The sequence below is a fragment of the Canis lupus genome, chromosome 14 (assembly GCF_048164855.1).
Source record: "Canis lupus baileyi chromosome 14, mCanLup2.hap1, whole genome shotgun sequence".
In the NCBI taxonomy this organism is placed as follows: domain Eukaryota; kingdom Metazoa; phylum Chordata; class Mammalia; order Carnivora; family Canidae; genus Canis; species Canis lupus.
The window spans coordinates 38,675,536-38,696,185 of NC_132851.1; the positions used below are offsets into that span (position 1 = coordinate 38,675,536).

General features: G+C 67.3%; 1 protein-coding gene across 1 annotated transcript; it reads right to left on the bottom strand.

The window, feature by feature from the left end:
- Positions 1-10,404: 10,404 nt before the first annotated feature.
- ARC (activity regulated cytoskeleton associated protein) lies at positions 10,405-13,891 on the bottom strand. Its single transcript, XM_072774745.1, has 3 exons — positions 11,822-13,891; positions 11,452-11,576; positions 10,405-11,218 (listed from the first exon to the last, which is right to left on the bottom strand). The coding sequence occupies exon 1, from the start codon at positions 13,634-13,636 to the stop codon at positions 12,446-12,448; it is 1,191 nt and encodes a 396-aa protein (XP_072630846.1). The 5' UTR covers positions 13,637-13,891; the 3' UTR covers positions 10,405-11,218; positions 11,452-11,576; positions 11,822-12,445.
- Positions 13,892-20,650: the final 6,759 nt, after the last annotated feature.

Below are 20,650 nucleotides of genomic sequence, written 5' to 3' on the forward strand. Positions count from 1 at the left end.
GTAGCTAGGATTTCCACTACTCTCGATCTTAGCGGGAAAACCTTTGGCCTCTTAGCGCTGGTGACCGAGTCAGTGTCCGTTCCTGTAGACTCCCCTGCTCGGGCTGGAGGAGCTCCCCTCTCCTCCTGCTTTGCTGAGTTTTTATCGTAACCCGCAACCCGAGCGTTACCTTTTCTCAACTCTCTTCTCACATCAAGGGATGTGATCGGCCCCTTCTGTCCCGAAGCCCCTTAGTGTGGTGAGCGATGGGAAGCACCTGCTCGCGCGCGGGTTTTGGAGCCAGCGTTCAGCTCCTTGCGCCAGGCCTCGGTCAAAGCCAGGAGGAGGTCGGGACTAGGTCGGGGGACGCCCAGGGCAGCACCCGGATCCCGGGCCGAGAACTGCTGAAAGGAAGCTTGAAACAGACGCGGCGACATCGGCCGCGTGCCGCCACCCTCGGGACGTTCTGTGGGGGAGCAGGGTCCGCACGGCAACGGCTTTCCACTCTCCACGACACCTCCCGGGAGGGCGGCGGCGCTTACGGGGCAGTGCCGGTGTCCGAGGGCGTCCCTGCTGGGCGGGGCTGGGCTGTGGGGCTGGGTGCTCTGCACAGCCGAGTCCGGGGCACAGACAGCTGGCATCTTGGGGGCAGGTCTTGAGACATCTGAGCTACTAAGTCCCCACCACCCGGGGACAGAGCCCCTCCCCACAGACGTCTGGTGTCCAAGGCCGGGGGTCAGCGGAGGCCACGAGCAAGGGTTCAGTCTGTAGGTTGGGCCCAGAAACCCCTGCGGCCACCTCGCCCTGCTCTGGATCCCTTAGTTCTTCGGACTAAGGGGTCACCAGCTGGTTGGGGGTCCCGCAGGATCCAGCCCTGGGCCCCTGGGCCATTTCCCTGACCTGACACTGGGTGCCCAAGCCAGAGGCACAGGGACATGTGGCCTGCAAAATGGGGTGGGGACAGAGAAGACCCCCCCCCCCCCCCGCAGGGCCTGGCTGTCATCAGCATCACTTTAGCCACATTTGGAAGCCTGTTAGAAATCCCCATTGCCCTCTCCTGCCCTGCGGGGAGCAGCCCAGGAGTCTCCAACCCAAGTCCTAGGGGCTGAAGTGCCAGGGGGCCCCTGGGTCGGGGAGGTGCTGGGAAGCCGACCCCAGGGCGCTTGGGCCTGGTGGGCATGGGGTGCAGCCAGGGGGTGTCCAGAGCCCGAGAGGTAGCAGGATGGGCTGCGGGCGGAGAAGGACTGGGGTGCACGCCATGGGGCTCAGGCTGTGGGTGGCATGGCACGAGCCCTGCGCCCCAGGTGCTGTGTGTTTTTCCAGAGGGTCCCCTTTTGGTGGATAAGCGCCGAGCTGGCCTGCGATGCTGGAAGCAGACCAGCTCCCCCGTGGGGTCCTGGATCACCCCAGGTGATTGTTTGGGGCCTCGCGGCTCTAGGACAACACCCCCGTGGGATTCTGGCCTCAGATATGGTCCTGCAGCCGGGGAAACAGGAGCTCCAGCGACCCCCGTCACCCAGCGGTCGGGATCAGCAAGCCAGCCCCGCCCCTGCCCCTCCACAGGGCATGCCTGTCCTGCACCACCACCACCCCCCAGTGAGGCACGCAGCACTGGCGACAGGAAGAGGGAACTGCAGATGTGACTGAAAATTTTCTAGTAGCCACAATAAAAAGAGAAATTTGTGTTAATTATGCAATTTGTTTAACCCAATATATCCAAAGCCTGACCCAGTGTCAGGGCAGGGGTGATGGGGACGGGCAGCGGCAGGGGGCAGGACCAATCTGAGGCCAGCCCTGCCCTGGGAGCTGCTCTGCAGGGGAAGGAGCCCCGCCCCCATCCCTCTGGAGACCCAGGCAGCCCCACTGGCTGGGCCCGCAGGGGTGGGAGAGGCTGCAGGGGTGGGGGCGGGCACAGGGGCAGGGAGGAGCTCCAGGCCTGCAGCTCTCAGCTGCCCTGGGCTCTCCCTCCCCTCTGCCCCCTCCCCTCCTCTCCCACCCACGGGGCTCATGGGGCTCCTGGTAGGAGCTCCCAGGTGGGCGGAGGCCGATGACAGGCGACTGGGGGCTGCTGTCAGCGGGCGCCCAGCGGGCCCCTCTCCCTGCTGCTTCCCTCCCCCTGCCCTGGTCTGGGTCCCAGGAGCAGGGGAGGGCCCTGGAGACCGGCCACTGCACAGACGGCCCGAGGGGGCGGAGGAAGCCCCAGTCAGCAAGGACTTGTGTCCAGTGAGTGTGCAGGGCCTGTGGCTGGGGACCCCGTGACTGCGGGGGCGGGGGCCGGGGGGCGGCTCCGAAGCCCCCTGACACCTGCCCCAGAGGACGGGCTACGGCCTGAGCCCAGGCCTGGTGCTCAAAGGGGAGGCGGGAGGGCAGGGGCTGCCCCGCGGGTGGGCAGTGGGTCAGGAGCAGGACCTTGGCGGCCACCGGGTCACAGCCCCGCGCAGAGGTCAGGCCAGCACGGGGTGGCTTTCCCACAACCACCTGCCCTCTGCCCGCTGCTCCAACCGCGGACCCCACGGCGCCTCTCAGGGCCTGGCCCCCTCCACACACACGCGCGTGCACCCCCTGCCACGCTCGTGCACACTGTGCCACACGGGCACATGGCCCACCACCCACACTCAGACACACACCCCCTATCACACACACACTCACAGTCCCCACCAGTCACACACTTGCACGCTCCCCATCGCACACTTGCACACACCCTATCACACACACTCGCACAGGTGGGCCCTGACACTCATCCGTCAAGGATGCCACTGGGAGCACAGCCTGGTTCCCATGGCAACACCCGGATGGTGGCAGGGAGAAGAAATGCAGACAGACTCTAAATACAAACCCACCTTCCACACCTGAGCCCCCAGGGGGAGGGGAGCGTGGAGGGGGCCTGAAGGTGGGGGTGGGGTGCAGGGTGGGCAGAGGGCGCCAGGAAGCAGAGGTGCTGGACCCCGTCAGGGGAGGCCCTGAGGCCTGGAACCCAGGAACCCAGCCCCCCAAGCGGCCCCTCCCCCCCCCTCAGTCCCCGGGCCCCGGGCCCCGGGCAGCGGTGCACACGGCCCAGCCTGGCCCTTCTAGAGGGGAGCCCGCACAGCAGTGACGTTGCTGCTCAGGGGAGCAAAGCCCAGGTCGGCTCTCCTCAGGCTTCGAGGACGGAACAGCGGGCTGCTGCCCAGGAGATGTGGGGGTCTGAGTGGACCACAAGCTCTTGCTTCATCCAGGGATCAGAGGACAGCCGGGGCCGAGTTCCCACTGACGAGACCTCATGCACCAGCGCTCTCTCGGTGACCCCTCCCCCCTCCCCCCAGGAGGCCAGGCCCTCTCCTGAGCACGGTGGGGCACAGGCGGGGCCCACGGTCCAGAACCCCAGCCACCCTGCGGCCGGCGCCCTAGGCCCTCCCGGCCTCCGTGGGTGGGGCCGGTGTCTCTGCAGTGGCCAGGACGCCCCCGGGGTGTTCTCTTACCACCAGGCTGACGCCCACCTGCTCCAGGGTGGCTCTTCATTCTTCGCATACTTTGGACGGCTCCCCCGAGCGGGCGCAGACTGACGCTCTCTGGCAGAGCGTACCAAGCACAGGGCGAAACAGAGGCAAGATAGTTACGGGATAACAGGCTAAAAATAGCCTCCTTCACAGCCCAGACTCCTGCCGCAGAGGATGCCAGATGAGCCAGCAGGAGCAGGGGAGCCCAGAGCCCCCAGGAGCCCCCACCGCCGGGCACAGAGGGCGCGGCTGGGTCTGTGTTCAGCAAGCACCAAGCAGGTGCAGGGACTGGGGGGCCGGGGGCCCACAGAGGCCATGGCAAGGGTAGGGGTGGAGGGTGGTGTCCATGGGGGGCCAGAGAGCAGGGCGTCAGGGGAGGAGGAGAGGTCTGGGGGGCGATGGCCATTCCCCGCCTGGTGAGACCCGCGGAGAGGCAAGCAGGGAGGCGGCCCTCACGGGGCCCTGCTCCGACCCCCCTCCAGGCCTCCCCCACCCCTCGGGGGGCGCACACCCCCTCCTCAGGGTGCCGCTGTCTGGGGGAACAGCGCTGCCCAGGCCTCCCTCCCCCGGGCCCCCCACCCTGCCCTGCCTGGGCCCGCGGCTCAGAGGGACAGCGCCTGGCACCCTGCGGCCTCCGCAGGTCCTCCCATGGTCTGAGCCCAGCTGGGGGGACGGGCCCTTGGGGAAAGGGGGTCGGGGAGGGACACCCGGCACCCCTGCCCTTGCCAGGGCTGAACCGAGGCAGCCGGTGCCAGGGCCCAGGGCTCCTGCACACAGGCTGGTCAGAGGGAGGAGGCACCCTGGAGCACTTCCAGGTGGACAGAGGTGGGCAGCGGGAAACAGCCAGGAGCCAGGCAGAGGGTGGGGCCTGTGGGGAGGACGGGGGAGGAGGGCTGCTTCTAGGGGGTTCTGGAAGGACAGGGCGGGCGGCTCACAGGACTGGAGGGGCCAGAGGAGGCTGGAGGGAGAGGAGGAGGGCTAGTGGCGGGGGTGGCAGGGGGTGGGGTGAGCCGCACCTTGGGACCCCGTGGGGCAGGGAGAGGGGTCAGAGCTGAGGCCCCCCGGGGGGAGGCCAGAGGAGGCCGCAGGAGTCGGGGAGCAGGGCCTTCCTGCTCAGCAGTTTTGTTTCATAAACGTCTGGATTCCAGGAAGAGGGTCTGGGGGGAATCAGCACAAACAGACATGGACATGGAAGCAGAGGCTGTGGGCCGCGTGTAGGACTGACGGGGCCTCGGCGGCAGGAGTGTGGCTCACACATTGGTGGGGGCTGGCAGGAGAGCAGGGGCGGGGCGAGGCAGGGGCAGGGAGTAGAGGGCAGGACAGGGGCAGGGGCAGGGAGCCACCCAAACCCCAGGAAGAGCGAAGACCCACACAGAGGCAAGGAGCTGCCATCCCAGACCCCACCCTGGAGGAGGAGTGCGCCCTGAGTGTGGGATTCAGGCGGGGTGCTGGCCTCTGGGGAGAGGAGGGGGCAGCTGGGGGGCGGCTCCAGGGAGGGGGCGTGGGGAGACGGCTCCTGGGGGGCGGCTCTAGGAGTGCGGCTGTAGTCACAGAAGAAACAGGCACCTGAGCCAGCTTGGCCGGGAGTGGGGCTGAGCGGGGAGGCTGGGCAGGGCCGGGGAGCTGGGGTGGGGGTGTCCGGGCCCTTCCTGGGCTCCCAGCTGGGCCTTGGGGGCCACTGTGAGCCGGGACTGGGGGGCCAGGCCCAGGGTATCTTCCGTGCAGCGTCCATGGACGGGGACTCATGGGCACAGAGAAAAGAGCGGATGGGCTGGCAGCCGCGGGGCCTCTGGGGGGTTCAGGGGAGCGGACCCCACCTGCAGGGACTGTGCTGCTGGAAGGGCCACCCCGGCCTGCATCCGGCTTCAGCCCCGCCCTCAGGCCGCGCCGACATCACCTGGGTGCTCCAGGGTGGCCCGCGCCAGCTCCTGGGGCATCTGGCCGTCTGGAGGGAGGGTTTGGCGTGGCTAAGGGGGCAGGAGAGGCGTGAGGGCAAGAGTGGGGCCCACCCAGGAAGGAACATCGGCTGCTGCCGCCCGCTTCCACCCTGCTGAGAGGCTGGGCCCGAGCTGGCCCTGGACTCACCTGATGACCGCTGCCCCTGGACCTCAGCCCCCCCCGTCTGGACAGGCGGCCAGGGGGGCGCCCAGACTCCAAGGCGCATGGCGGGGCGAGTGCTCCCCGAGGGCCAGGTGGGGCCTCCAGCCTGGGAGGCTGGTTCAGCCTGGCCTCCGGAACTGGAAAGTCGGGTGCTGGCTGGGAGAGCCACAGCGTGGTGGTGGGGTGCTGGGTGTGCAGGAGGGTCTGGGGCTCCTGCTCTGGGGCCTCCGGCAGGGAGGACAGAAAAGCATGGGAGCCTCAAGGTCAGGCTGGTCTGCACTCGAGGTCCCTGCAGGCGGGGCCCTGGGGACACTGGTCCTGCAGGCCTGCCACGCCCACAGCAGAACCACTGTCCTCAGCACCCACCTTTCCCTTTGCTGTTGTGGAGAAGAGCGTGTTCCCAGCAGGCCCTCCGAGGCAGCTGCAGTGAGGGGGTCTCAGAAGCACCCCTGCAGTGCGGCCATTAGTTCCAGCATCTTCCAGGCAGTAGGCAGGCGACCAGGCATCTGGCTGGTACACCCGCAACCTTGGGCACATCCTTGCACCTCCCTGTGCCTCCACTCCCAGGTTGGGAAGATGGGGCCCTGGAAGGAAGCCCGTCCTGGGGGGGCCGTCCTTGGGGAGCCTATCCTGAGGGGAGCCGTCCTGGGGGGCCCATCCTGGGGGAGCCCTCCTGGGGAACCTGTCATGGGGGAGCCTGTCCTGGGGGAGCCATCCTGGGGGGCTCATCCTGGGGGGCCGTCCTGGGGATCCCTCCTGGGGGGGCCTGTCATGGGGAAACTTGTCATGAAGGAGAGAGAGACAGAGATGCGTGGAGACAGAGACAACAGGGACCCAGAGACTGCCCCCAAAAGGCCAAAGGGAAGAGGAGAGGAGGGGGAGGAGGAGCCTAGGTGGGAGCAGAATGCGAGGCGAGTCAGGGGCGGGGCATTGGGACAGGAGAGCTCAGCTGGACGGGGTCCCCAGGCCCTCAAGGGACCCGGAGCTCTGAGCTCAGGGGAGGCAGCACCCTTGGAGGGAGCTCAGCTGTGCTCGGCTGCGCCCAGGACCAGGGGCTCAGAAGCCACTTCCTCCTTTAAATGGGTGCTGGAGCTCCACGTGACAAGTCCCCAGGCCTCGTCTCTTCAGATTCTTTTTTTTTTTTTAAGATTTTATTTATTTATTCATGAGAGACACAGAGAGAGGCAGAGACATATGCAGAGGGAGAAGCAGGCTCCCTTCAGGGAGCGCGATGTGGGACTCGATCCCAGGACCCCGGGGTCACGCCCCCGGCCAGAGGCAGGCGCTCCACCGCTGAGCCCCCCAGAGGACCCTTCCCTTCAAACTCTGAGGGACACCCGCGGTTCTACACGCTCTCCGTAGCCGGTTGAAGGGGACTTTAAAATAATGTTTGGTCCCACTGATGTCCTCAAGCCTTTTCAACTACACTCATTAAATCAACATATTCCGCACGGAATCTACTTTGTCAAACTTTGTGAAATTTCCAAGTACTTAAAAATGTTTATAAATTCAATAAATTAGGATAAAAAAATATGGTGATTCTTAAGCTCTTTCCAATATTCCAACACTGTACATAAAATTTTTACGTGATTTCTACCTAAAGTCACAAACCCACACCAGTGGACCAGTTAGACACTTCACATCGGCATCATGAGCTTCTCCGTTACTTCAATCAGCCAAATTCTCTCCAGTGTGAAAAAGGTCAAAATATGAAACACATACAAATTCTTAACAAAAATGGTAATATTTTAAGTTTGATTTTGTTAAATGTCTATGTTAATCCTAAAGCCCCTGGAGTTAGTCTCTTACAGGCTAGGAAGAGTCGTGTCACCTGTGACGTTATATCACCTGGGAACAATCCTCGAGACCACCCTCACTGGTCATGCCAGCTGCAGTCTGGGGTCCCCGAGACCCTGTGGGGCTCGCTGATTCTCTAGAAGGGCCCCCGGAGCTCACGGAGCCGTCGTGCTCAGGGTGACGGCATACCGCAGGGAGAGGACCCAGACCCCCAGCACCCAGGGGAAGGGCGCCCCAGGCAGGGCCCCGCAGGGTCCGGACCGCCCTCTCCCCACGGAGTCGTGGGCAGCGTGGGTTCCCCTGGCGGCACGGTGGCAGCGCGCACCAGTGTGGCCGCCCGGGGAGCCCCCAGTCCCGGTGTCCCAGGTCTTCATGGGGCTTCCCTTGCGTGGACCTGGTTGGCTGCCCACGTGGCTGACCTCAGCGTCCAGCCCCTCGGGAGGCCGAGCCCATGCCGTGCAGCCCAGAGCCCCAGGGAAGCAAAGACACCGGACTCAGGGTGTCCACGGGCTCGGCGGCGAGCCCCCCCCGCCCCCCCGCAGCCAAGGGCGGAGGCCGGGCCTCCCTGGGGCAGGGTGAAGTTCACATCCCTCCAAACGATTTTCCACGTGGCCTTCTGCCCTCGGGCTGTCCACGGAAGCCCTCCCTGCCTCCCTCCTGCTCGCCGCCATACGTGGAGCTGTGATCGCGGTCCCTGTGCAGGTGCCCGTGGCAGCGTGGGGCCTCCTCCCTGGGCCTCCAGGGCCCAAGACTGGGGTACGCCCTTCCTGGTCCTTTGCCTTCCCTCTGGCCTCAGAGGACACAGCCAGGGGCTTTGGAAGGTCTGGATAAACATGGGCCCGGCACCCACCACACGTGTATGTTTGTGGGCCTCTTTGTCACGCGGCTTGGCCCCGCGCTGATTCGCGCAACTTCCAAGCTGGGTTCCGGGCCGGCCCTTGCGGGGTGCTGCAGTCTCCCCAGCACCAGGCTGAGGGCCCACCCCCAAGAGCACATTCGTGGGACAAGCAAGGCCTCCATCTCAGCCGAGCCTCCAAGGGACGACCGGAGTAGCAGCCCGAGCGCCCACCCAGCCTGGCGCCCTGCCCGCGGACCCTGGGCCAGCTCTCAGGCAGATGTGGTTTTATAGAAGCGGCAGCCCTGGGGCTTGAGCCTCATCCTTGGCAGCCCTGCACCCAGCTGGGTCTGCAAGGTGAGCCCCTCGGGCTTCCGGACGCCCCATCTCCAGTCCAGCTTCCAAGGGAGGCAAGCAGGGCCCCTCCCTGTGCCTCAGTTTCCCCACGCACTAGGCAAGAGAGGAGGCGGGGTGGTCCGCAATGCGCATGGGCGGGATGGGGAGGGGTGAGGTGGCCTGGGGGAGGGGGCGCATCCTGTTTCGGGGCTTGGCTGGGTCTGGGCCCCTCCACCCCGCCCTGCCCCGCTCGGCCCCTGCCCTCCTCTAGGACACAGAGGCAGCGTCTCCAATTCTCCAAGTGCTCAGTTAGCCTGTCTCACCATCATCCAATTACAGGGAGTAACTTTTTTATTATTAAAAAGAAAAAGCTCCTACAGCTTCCAGCCTTTGATGCGAGCTGTAGTATTTCTCCAGGAGGAATCACTGCCTCTCAGGCATCGCCACGGGGCCCCAGCCTCCAGTTCCTGTCAACTTCCTTTCCCCATTCTTTCCAAGCTTCCATTATTGAAAAGACATAAAAGGGAAGAATAGGGAAGAGGCTCCTTTTCACCACGGAGCCCCTGGCTCAGGGCCGCCAGCCCCCTCCACGCGGAGGGTGACGACATTTCCTCGTGGCAGGTGTTTCTTTCTGCTCCGGCTCCCTTCCTGCCTCCGCAGGCCTCCTCCTGCGCCCCGCAGCCCCCGCCCTACGCCGTGACCCTGCAGAGAGGCTCCAGCAGGAGGAGCAGCACCTCCCCAGCCTGGGCTGGACTCGCACTGCCTACACCTGGCCTCGCCACCTGGCCCCGCACCCCATGGAGCAGGGCAGCCCCTCTGGAGGGGAGGACCCGCGCTGGGTAGGTGACGAGCACTGCCCGTGACTGCGGCACTTGTATTGGTCAGTTGGACACGTCGGCCTCGCTAGGGGACCGTCCCCAGGCATTCAGTCGAACCCTAATGTAGACATTGCTTGGAAGGCCTCTGGCAGGTGTCACTGAAGCCCATAGTCAGTGGACTTTCAGTAAGGAAGATCCCCGAGGGCATTTGGGTGGGCCTGGCTTAATCAGCCAATGTGCCTAACTGCGGAGCTGAGCCGTCCTTGCCCGGGAAGAAGAGATCCCACAGCAGCTCCTCCTGACCCCGGGGTTCCCCGCCAGGGGAACTGCCCCGCCACTGAGCAAGCAAGCTCCCTGTGACCAACGGCTCACTGTCCGTCTCCACTGGGCCTGCTTCTCCTGGAACACTGGCTGGTCCAGCGGTTCGAGCCCCCTCCGGGCTAGCTCTCCCCTCTCCCGGCCCTTGCGGCCCCACGGAAGCAGATGAGGCCGACCACCCACTGGGCACGAGATGGCCCTCTTCTCTCGGTCCTTGGACCCACACGTGGATTTATACTAGTGACGGTTTGCTCATTTGGCAGATGAGGAAACAGTCTTGGGAAGAACGAGCTTATGCCCCAGGACTCGTCAGGGTCACCTCCCAGCAGGGATCTTGCCTTGCCTGGGTCTCCAGGGCTCAAGGCCAGAGAAGACCCCCAGGCAGAAGCCCTCGGAGCTCTCAGGACACCCTTGCACCCCAGCAGGCGGCGGGTGGGAGATGTTGGGGGGCCATCCTCAGCGCAGCCGGAAGGTCTCCATCCGTCTCTCCCAGTGCCGCCTGGCTCAGGCCAGGAGGCCACGGGGCACTGGCTTCCATGAGGGGAGCCCCGAAGGCCCTTCTACCCCGAGGATCCAGGACCCCAACCAACTGGCCTGTGGGGTGATGGGGCTGTGCTCCCCAGGCCCCCAAGACCCTGCAGTCAGTACTCACGGGGCTTCCAGGGGCCCACCACCCCAAGCTGCCTCCCTCTGCAGCTCCATGCCAGTCACCCCACACCAGCAGACAGACAGCAGCACACGCCGAGAAGTTTCATTGTTTTATTAACAAAATCTTACAAAAGAGTCTGTCTTCAGGTAAGGTGGCAAGGGTACACACAGCCTGGCCTGACCCGCTGGGGACCGGGGGGGAGGGGGGAATCGGCCACCGTCTTAAGGAACCGAGGCCTCCCTGCAGCCTATGCCAGCCTGTGAGTATGGGTTATGGCTTATGTGCAAAAATAAAATCTAGGGGGGAGGCTGGCAGGGGTGCAGGATGGAGGGGTTGACAGTCACCCGGAATCTGGGAACCCCCTCTGGGCAGGCAGAAACGAGAACCCCCAGCCAGGGCCTGCTCGGGCCGCAGACACGAGTGGCCGGCCAGCACCGGGGTGTGGGTGCCGGGAGGGGTGGGGGTCCGTGCCCGGGGCTCGGCGGGGCCTGGCAGAGAGCCTGCTAAGCCCCAGGTGCGAGGCTCCTGCAATCTCCTGGGGCGGGGGTCCTGGGGCTGCGGGTGGGGCCGGAGCTGTGGCCTCAGCCTCAGAGCTCCTGGAAAGCTCTGGCAGGAGGGGGCGGCCACCATTCGGTGGCGGGGGTCCTGGGCTGGAGCGAGATGGGGCCCAAGGAGCAGACCCCGACGCCAGCTGCAGTGGCCCTGGGGGCGGGCGGGCGGGCTGGTGGCCAGCGGGGCAGGCCTCGTGGCAGCCCCGGCCCTCACGCTGGCCCGTCTTCGTCAGCAGCCCGCTGCCGGGCCCACCCTCTCGCCGACCTCAACATCCCCTCGTCTCCTCGGCGCAGGCAGCTCGCAGGAGGAGGGGGGCAGCTCCAGGCACAGCAGCAAAGGCTCTGTGGGAGCCTGAGACCTGAGGGAAAGACGCGAGGAGGTCAGGGGGGTCAGGGCCATGGGCCATGCCGGAGGCGGGAGGGGCCGCATGGGAAGGCTGTGGGGCGGGCGTGATGGGCTGTGGCCCCCGTGATGGGCCGCCTTTTGGCTTGCCCGGGCCGAGCGCTGTGTGCATTGGCGGGGGGCTGGGATCCTGGGGGAGCAAGGGGGCCAGCTGAGGGTTAGGGTCTCTGTGGAGAGACGGCCACGTACCTGTCGTCACCCTCCTGGCTCCTCAGCTGAGTTTGAGGACTGGGGCCCTGTGGGACCCTCCGCCTGCCGGGGGTGAGTCATCGCGCCCAGCCCATCCTTTTCCAGGCTGGTGTGAATCACTGGTGCTGAGGAGAGAGAGAGCGCACGGGGTCATGTGAGAGCTGCACCCAGCCCAGCCCTTCTCCCTGAAACCTGGGGTCTTGCTCCCCCCACCACTCCCCATCCCTGCAGCCCCCCCATCCCTGCAGCTAACCTGCCGGGGATGCCTCTGGGCGGGGGGGAAGAGCTCTCCACCTGGAGAGCGGACCTGGCCCGGGGCCCTCCCTGCCCCGCATTGCCCCCTGGCGGCCGTGCTCAGGCAGAGCCTCACCTGAGGGGCCAGAAGGCACCAGGACGCCAGGTCTGTGGAGGCTGCGGTGCTGCTGCGTCTGCGGCTCCGGCTCCGGCTCCGGCCGAGGCTGCGGCTCGGGGCCAGCAGGAGGGAGCCGCGCTGCCTGAGGCTGGCCGGATGCCCTGGGCGGCGGCGATAGAGCGCCAGCCGGCGGCAGCAACTGCCAGGAGGAGGCGGCGCCCCGAAGCCAAGGTTCCCGTGGTGCTGTCTCAGCTTCTGTTCTGGGGTGTCCCCTGGGCGTGGTGCTCACTGGCCTGCGCCATCTGGACACACTTGATTCCTGAGTGCCCAGAGGGCCTGGGCGTTGAGCAGAATAACGAAGCTGGGAGGTCCGGTCGTGGCCTGAGGGTGTGCGGGGTGGGGTCAGAGGCCAGGAGAGACAGACAGAGGGAGGGGGCCGGGGGCCCGCGGCCCTTCGGCGTTTGGGGGATTGTGCCCACAGCTGGATGACATGTGTCTGTGTGAGGCTGGGAGGCTGAGGTGGGGGGCCCAGCCGGATGAGGATGAGGGGCTCCCCCGTGCAGGAGTCAGCCCAGCTTCAAAGTCCTGGTCGGCAAAGGCCACAGGTGGGGTGTGGTGGGCAGCTGGGGCCCGGGCTGGCCTCTATTCGGGCTGGGTCCGGTCACTGGCTACAGACTCGTTGGTGAGGGCTGGCGTGAGGGCCTCGGCCTCGTCCTCGGCGGGGAGGCGGGGGCCCGCGGGCTCCGCCGCCTGCTCCAGGCCGTCCTGCACTTCCATGCCCCTCTGGATGAGCTGCTCCAGGGTCTTGGGCAGCGGGTGGCGCAGGAAGCGCTTGAGTTTGGGCTGCAGGGTGCCCACCACGTACTGAATGATCTCCTCCTCCTCGGCGTCCACGTAGAGCGTCTGGTACAGGTCCCGCTTGCGCCACAGGAACTGGTCCAGGGGCTCCCCCTGCTTCTGCGGCAGGTCCAGCTCGCGCTGGATGGCCTCCCGGGACAGCGTGCCCTCGCTGTACTGCAGGAACTCTTTCTTGAACTCCACCCAGTTCTTCACGGAGCCCTGCTTGAACTCCCACCACTTCTTGGCCGGCCCGTTCATGTGGTTCTGGATCTGTGACAGCCAGTACTCCTCGGAGCCGCCCACCTGTCGCAGGTACTCCTCCAGGTGGCTGAGGAACTCCCTGGGATCCTCGAAGATCTGCGTGTCCACACCGGGGCTCGGCTGCCCGTCCTCACCCGGCCCCCAGGGCGGGTACTGCTGGGCCTCGGAGGGCTCCTGGCCGGGCAGCTCCCCGGCTGCGGGAGGCGGGGTGATGGCGTAGGGGCTGACGGTGTAGTCGTAGCCGTCGGCCTCCTGGCAGTAGCCCTCGGGCCCCCCGACGCCCACCGAGACGGTGTGGCGGGCCGGCTCGTTGCCCACGGGGTACTTGCCGCCCATGGACTCCAGGCGGTCGGCCCACCTCTCCAGCCGGTAGAAGACCTCCCGCCACACGTGCATCTCCCGCTTGACCCAGCGCTCCAGGTTGGCGATGGTCTCCTGGCAGCGGCACAGGCAGGCCTTGATGGACTTCCTCCAGCGCTGCGAGTCGCCGCTGGGCACGTAGCCGTCCAGGTTGCTCTCCAGCTTCCCCACCGACCTGTGCAACCCCTTCAGCTCCCGCTCCACCTGCTTGGACACCTCGGTCAGTAGGTGCCGGTGGGTCCTGCGCACGTGCTCCAGCATCTCGGCCCGGCACTTACCGATCTGCAGGATCACGTTGGGCTTGGCCGCCGGCCCGCCCCGCGGCCCGGGGTAGGCGTGGAGGCCGCCGCTCGTCATGTGGTCCAGCTCCATCTGTGCGCAGGTGGCCGGGCGCTCGGACGGGCGGGCGGGAAACGGCTGCGAAGGGCTCCCGGGCGGGCTGCGGTGGAGCCGGGGCGGTCCCTTCGGTGCCCGCGGCGCTGCGGCAGCGGAGGGGCGCGGAGGAGCGCGGAGGAGCGGGGAGCAGCGGGGAGCGGGGAGCAGCGCGGAGCAGCGCGGAACAGCGCGAAGGAGCGGAGGAGCGGAGCAGCCCGCAGGAGCCGAGAGCCGCGGCGCCGAGCTCTGCGCCCTGCCGCGGCCGCCGGCTCTTTATGCGGCAGCGCGGCCGTGGGCGGCCCCTCGCCGAGCCCCCACTCCCATTGGCCCCGGCCCGGCTCCCCGCCCCGCGCGCCCCGCCCCCCGCGCCCGCCCGCGCCCGGCGCCCGGGCAGGACCCACCCCCTGCACGCGCCGGCGGCCCGGGTGACTAATCGCCTGCGGGCTCCCGCGCCCCCTCCCCGGCGCGCTCGGCCTGCGGGGCGAGGGACGGTGCCGGGACCCAGCGACCCCCCAAAGCGCGGCGGGCGGCGGGGCGCAGGGGCGGGGCCCGGGGCGCGCAGGGAGGTCGAGAGCGAGCCCCTCCCGCAGGGCCTGCGCGCTCCGCGGCCGCCGTCCTCGCTGCGGGCCGCGGGGGGGGCCTCGACCCCGCCCTCCTGGGGCCCTCGCTGCCCCCGCGCCCGCCCCGGGCGGCGTGGCCGGACGTTCAGCCACGGAGGAGCCCCTGCGACCCCCGACGGCCCTGCAGACCCCTCCCCGGAGCTGAAGGCTTCAGGGAGCTTCCCCGTGCCCGGAGAGTGCAAGCACGCCCAGGTGTCAGGTGTGAGTTCCCAGGTGTGGCCTCGGGCTCCTGCCCACCGCTGCCTGGGGGCTCTCGGGTCGGGCGCCGCGCCGCTCCCCCCTCCTGAGTGTGAGGGACGGACTCCCCGGCCCGGCAGGGGTGCGGATGTGTGACACCAGTGTGGCGATGGCTGGACAGGACTGCCCGGTGCCCCCCTCCCACGTCTTTGGTGAGACCCAAGATTTCTCCATGTGATGCCTCCAGGGAAAGGTGGCAGTGGAGGGGGGGCATGGGGAGGAGATGAAGGGTACTGATCCCTGAACCTCGAGGTCACAGAGGGAACCAAGAAGCTCCAAGACTTCTGAGAGGATGGAAGAGGGTTGGGGGGAGGAGGAGAGGGAGGAGGAGGAAGGAAGGAGAAGGAGGAGGAGGGGAAGGAGGGAGGAGGGGGAAGGAAGGAGGAGGGGGAAGGAAGGAGGAGGGGAAGGAAGGAGGAGGGGAAGGGAGGAGGAGGGGAAGGAGGAGGGGAAGGAGGAGAAGGAGGAGGGGAGGGAGGAGGAGGGGGAGGGGGAAGGAAGGAGAAGGAGGAGGCGGTGGCGGATGGAAGGGGTGCTGGCAGCCTTATGCAGTCAGGAGAGGCAGAGAAAAGCAAAATGCCATATAAGGAATGGGGCTCCGGAAGCTGAGATTCCCTCGGGAGGGAGGCCCCTTCTGCCTCCCTGGCAACAGTGGTGGGGGAGGGACATCCTTTCTGGGTTACCCCAGGATGGATGGTTCAGGGCCCCGGGTCCTCTGATGTTATGGGGGCACAGGTAACACACGCTGCCCAAAGCCCTGGGCACACAGACCCGCAACCATGAGCCAAGACGCCCTAGCCCCTCCTGTCAGCTTCCCACCCCCTCTGTCAGCCACACACGGCACACTCATGGGCTCCTCTCCTACCCCCACCCCCAGGCACACTCATGGGCTCCTCTCCTACCCCCACCCCCAGGCACACTCATGGGCTCCTCTCCTACCCCCACCCCCAGGCACACTCATCCCCCCCCACCCAGCCATCCCCCAGGCACACTCATACCCCCACCTGTCCCCGATCCATGTCCAGCCCCACTCTGTCTGATTCACACAGTCTCTGGAATCCCCACTCCCAGCTCCCCTACCAGGCCCTGCTCCCTGCTCCCCTAGAAACCCTCCTCCCCACCCCAGAACCAATCTGTCTCTTTCCCCCACTCTAAGCTTCCACCCCTACTTGGGGGGAAATGTCTTTCTGGCAAAAACTTGCCCCAAATCGCTCTCCTGGCATTTCTAATTAAAGGCGAGTGGGTGGGCAGAAAGGGAGGCGGAGGGGCAGCACGGAGTAGGGAGGGGAGGGGGAGCCAGGCAGAGAAGCTGCGAGAACAGGAATCCCGGAGCTGCCCAGCCCAGGCTGCGTTCCTGAGAGCGGGAGGAGGCAGCCGGCACAAGGCCTGCTTGTGCCCGGTGTGAGGAGTGTGAGTCTGTGTGGTGGGGAGCTTGGGGCCGTGTGTAGCTCTGAGTCTGTGTCCACGTCTGGGGTGAGCTCGGGCTTGTGTCAGGGCCGTTGTCAAGGAGGACCCCTCATAAGCCCGCTGTGCAGGGACCCCACACGTGCCTCTGTGTGTGCGTGTGTGCTGGGAGGGCCAGAGAGCCAGCACTTGAGTGACCAGCGGCTTGCAAAGACCACGTGAGCCCCGAGGGTGACCCTCAGGCCCGGTCCCGACCAGCTGGGGGCCCACGCACACCCTTCCGGGTCTCAGGCCCGCAGTGACCTCCAGCCCCCCACTCCACCCGGCCAGCCAGTGGCAGCCTGCAGGGCTTCCTGGAGGAGGGAGCCCAGGCGGGACCCAGAGGGTCAGGAGGGGTTGACCAGACCCCGAGAAGCAGTGAAGCGCTAGAGGGGCTGGGGCCGCGTGAGCATCCCCTTTGTGGGGGGACCCGGCTGGGGGACAGGATCTCAGACCCGAACCCCTTGGGACCCCATCCCCTGTGGCCAGACCAGCCTCACGTGGGCATGAGGGAGCAGGGTCCAGCGGGAGGGGGTGCTGGTGGGTCACGCGGAGACCTGGCAGGACCAGCACGGAGGCTGCGCAGTGCTGGCCGTCACAGGTGACAGGCGACAGCCTCTGCTCGAGAACACTTAATCGCTGCCCAATTATCGCCCCAGAAGCCCTCGGCAAACCCCCGCACTGGAGCCTTGGGCTCCATTCTTCTGCTGCCTCCGGAGAAGAGGTCAGGCGGGCTCCCCGCAGCCCCGGGAGGGGGGGTTCTGGCCCGCCCTCCGCTGTGCCCGTCCCCACAAGCAGGAGTGAAGGCGCAGAGTGCTGGCCTCCTGCCCCCAGCCCTCCCCCGCCTCACCCAGAGCAGGGCCGCTTAGGGCTGCAGGGGCGGGGGAGCCTGGGGGTTTCTCCCAGCTTAGAGCCCAGCTGCTCAGCTGCTCCTTGGGCCTGCCTTGGGAGGAGGGGGCTCTGTGGGCAGGGAGGGCAGGCCAGAGTGACCACGGGTGGTGGGGGGCGTGTGTGGCCAACGCTAGGATCCAGGCAGCAACACCCCACGCCCCATCCGGTTCCATCCCCTCCAGGGTGCCGGGCTCCCAGACCCCAGGAGCTGATCTGTGATGCTCAGAGGCCTGTTTGGAGATGAGGCCTCCCTCCCCAATCCACGCTCCCCACCGCACCCTAAACAGACCCCTGGGCCTGCTCAGGGCCTGCCTTCCCCTGGCTGCTCCGTGACCCCGTCCCTTCCAGCAGCCTTGCACCTGCCCCTGGGGACCCCGTGGTGCAGGCTCCCTGGCCCAACTGCCTGGCCCCCAGGTGTGCTGCGGGTAATGCTCACCCGGGCAGGTCAGGCTGCCTGTGCCCGGTGGACTCGCAGGCCTTGGGCTTTCCAGACTTCCCCTGTTGGCACAGGGCTTCCCGCGCAGCTAACCGCCCGGGAAATCTCCCGGGGTTGTCACCCGTAACACCACTTAGCACCCAGGGCGTGAGCACAGGCTCCTCGCGGGGGGGGGGGGGGGGGGGGGGGGAGGTGCAGGGCTCCGTGGCCACCGCAGACACGGGGACTCGCCTGGACCTTCCTGCCCAGGATCAGCCCTTGCTCACGGCCTCTACCCTGTGGGGCCCCACGCCACTGCCACCACCACTGCTGGAGCTGGGAGCCGAGGGCAAGGCCACCCCGATCCCCGGTGCCCCCCCAGGCCTAGTCCCCTCCCCACGGCTCTGCTTTGCCACTTGCTGGCTCTGTCTTCGGAGGCAGCAGTGGGGCTGGGGTGGCTGCCTGGGGCGGCTGCACAGGCCCCAGTGATGTGGGGAGAGCAGCTGGCACAGGGCCTGGGATCTGAGCCCTGGCAGCTGGAGGACCCCTGGGCCCTCAGGGTGGCCCTGCCCCAGTCCGCCCCCGCCCCCGCAGGGCCTCCCTGCTGCCCACCCTCCTCGGGACCTCCTGTGGGGGGACCTGGGCCACAGGAAGCCCGGGGAGCCAGGGCCGAGCTCAGGATACAGTGGGTTAGAGGTGACATTGGGCCCAAGGGCAAAGAGGAAGAAGGGACGGGTGGGGCGAGAGGGGGGCAGAGAGCTGGAGATGCCAGGAGGTTGGGAGAGACAAGGGCACCCGTTCATGTCTCAAGGGGACACCCTTGCCCTGTTTTTACAGAGGTTCCAAGAGGTGGGCCCCCCCCCCCCCGGGCCTTTCAGCCGGCAAGTGAGAGGGAAGGGGTCCCTGGGCCACACCTGCCTGCTGCACCTGCCAGAGACCCCTGAGCGGCCAGGGCGGAAGGAGGCAGGGGCAGCAGGAGCCCCGTCAGCACCGGGCGCACATTGTTGAGACACCTGAGATGGGGGGCTGAGCGATGGCGTGGGGGGCCCCTTGGGAGGCAGAGGTGCTGGGAGGGGGCTCCGAGTGAGCACCCTGAGCTGAGGCAACATCTTCCCAGTCCTTCCCCCCACCCCGAACTTCCTCTGTCTCAGGCTTGGCACAGGGAGTGCGCTGCGTCCTGTCCCTGGAACAGGCAGCCTGTTCGTTCTGGGCCCCCACACACCAGACCCTCTCCCCGCTCCCTCCTTCCTGCCTCCTGCCTCAGCGCCTCCCTCCCCACCCGGCCTCCAAGGAAAGTTTTGTATTTTTCCGAGGAGGCTGGCACAGAGGTGCTGGAGCCAGCTGCTCCTGGGCGCTGCAGGCGGCCCCGCCAGGCGGGGAGGCCGGGCCCCGGGCCCCCAGAGGCCAGCCTCGCCACCACCCTCAGCCAGTGCAGAGGGGGAAACTGAGACCCGGGCGGGGCAAGCCAGGCACCCCTCGCATGCAGGCCGTGTGTGCGGAGACCTGCAGGCCCCTGCTGCACCCGGGAGCTCAGTCCGCGCCCTGTGCAACTGCGCCTGGGCCCCTCGGCCCTGCCCCTTCCGGGCATCCACATCCCTCCCTGGAAAGAGTCCTGGTCCTGCTCGGCCGGGAGGTGGTCGGTCGGTCAGTCAGGCGAGAACAGTTCCCGAGCCAGACATGGCAGGCGCCAAGCATGGTGGGTGCAGGGGGTGCACATTGCCCCGTGACAGAGGGGCCTCACCAGGACCCCCGCGCGCCCTGAGGAAGGGCCCCGAGGACACGGGCTGCGGGCTGGACCCCTGCTCAGAGGCTCGGGCTCCTCATGGAGCAGCCCCTCGCCCCCAGGGAGTCGGGCTGGCTCCCCGCTGCTCCAGCAGGAGGGATCCCACTGTGGCCTGGGGCAGGTGTGCAGGGGGGGATCCCCGGGCTCAGCACCCAGCCACATTCCACGCTCACTGCTCACTGTGGGGCCGCCCACGCAGTGTCTGGATCCCAAACGCACCCCCGCTTGGCTGTGCCCCTGGCTGAGTGTGAGCGTCGTCGGCAGACCACGACGGGCATCGGGCACCTGCGTCCCCGCCTGCTTCTCCGGGCACCTGCGTCCCCGCCCGCTTCTCCCCTAGGCACTGTGTGGCCTCCTGCGGATCCCTTGACCGCTGTGGCCCCGGTGTCATCCTCGTCACGAAACAGGCAGGCTGTACCGAGTGGTGGGTGGTGAGGAGTGGGCTGGACCTCTGCCCTCCCTGCTCACCCCACCATGAGTGCCCAACCCCACCCTTGCGCGTCGCCCCTGGTTCGGGTGCCAAGGCCTCTCCGGTTTGAAGAGCTAAGCACAGAAGCTCAGCGTGGGTTTACATGGTGTGTAAACCTGAGCCCACAGTCACCGCCTCCAGGAAGGCCTCCCAGCGGGAGGTTAGAGGTTAACCGGGTCCTTTGTGACCTTGTCCTCCCCCTACACGGTGGCCTCAGAGCCCCTGAGCACCACGTCTTCCTCTGTGTGTGTCAGTTTACGAGCGTTTATGAATGTGTCTGTGCGCACGCGCATTTGTGTGGTGAGTGTGTACGTGTGTGCATCGGCGCCCTCCCGATCTGTCCAACCCAGGCAGGCTCTGGCTCCCTGACTGTGCCAGCCTCTGAGCCGGCTCTGGGCACGCGGAGTGGCCCCCACCCACCTGGTCCCTGCCCAGAGGAGCCTGGCCCCCCAGGTCCCCCAACAGCCCGAATGCTCTGGGGCCAGCCACCCAGAGGAGAGCTGGGGGTGGGCAGGGGTGGGCTGGCCGCGGGGGGGGGGGGGGGCGGCAGGGGGAGCAGGAGGGGCAGGGCCTGGAGGAGGCATTACGAGAGAGGCGGCAGGTCCTAAGGTGGAGGGACCGGGGCTGCCAGCCTGGGTCTGTGGCCTGGAGGGGGGACAGTGAGTCGGGCAGGGGCAGGAGCCGGGGAGCCGCCTGTGGGGGCCGGAGCCCGTGGCCACCCCCTCCTCTCTGCCCCACTGGGCCCCCGGCCAGGCTGTGCCGCCCCCGCCGCCTCCCTGGACGCCCAGGGCCCTCAGATCAGATGGTGCAGCAGGAAGCCCCAGCGTGGCCGGCCCCTCAGGACGAGGGGGGACACTGCCAGCTGGCCCTGGCCGGACACCCCCAGAGCTGGGGGTTCAGGACGTCCAGGGAGGGGGTGGCGGCGACTCTCCTGCTGTCTTCTGCATCCCCATTTACACGGCTCCCGGCTCGGAGCACCAGCTCCCAGGCACACTTCCGGAGCCGTAGAAGGAGAGGCTGAGAATAGCTCAGTGTGACGCAGCCCGGAGCTTCCCCACGCACGCAGGCCCGCACTGCGCCTGCACCCGAGAGGGGCCGTCCTGGAGGGACCCCGGCCCCGCACCACCCCCTGCCGGAAATGGCTAGGGGTCCC

Excerpts from the sequence above, each read along its gene's own strand:
- ARC (XM_072774745.1), bottom strand. The coding sequence starts at position 13,636 with ATGGAGCTGGACCACATGACGAGCGGCGGCCTCCACGCCTACCCCGGG.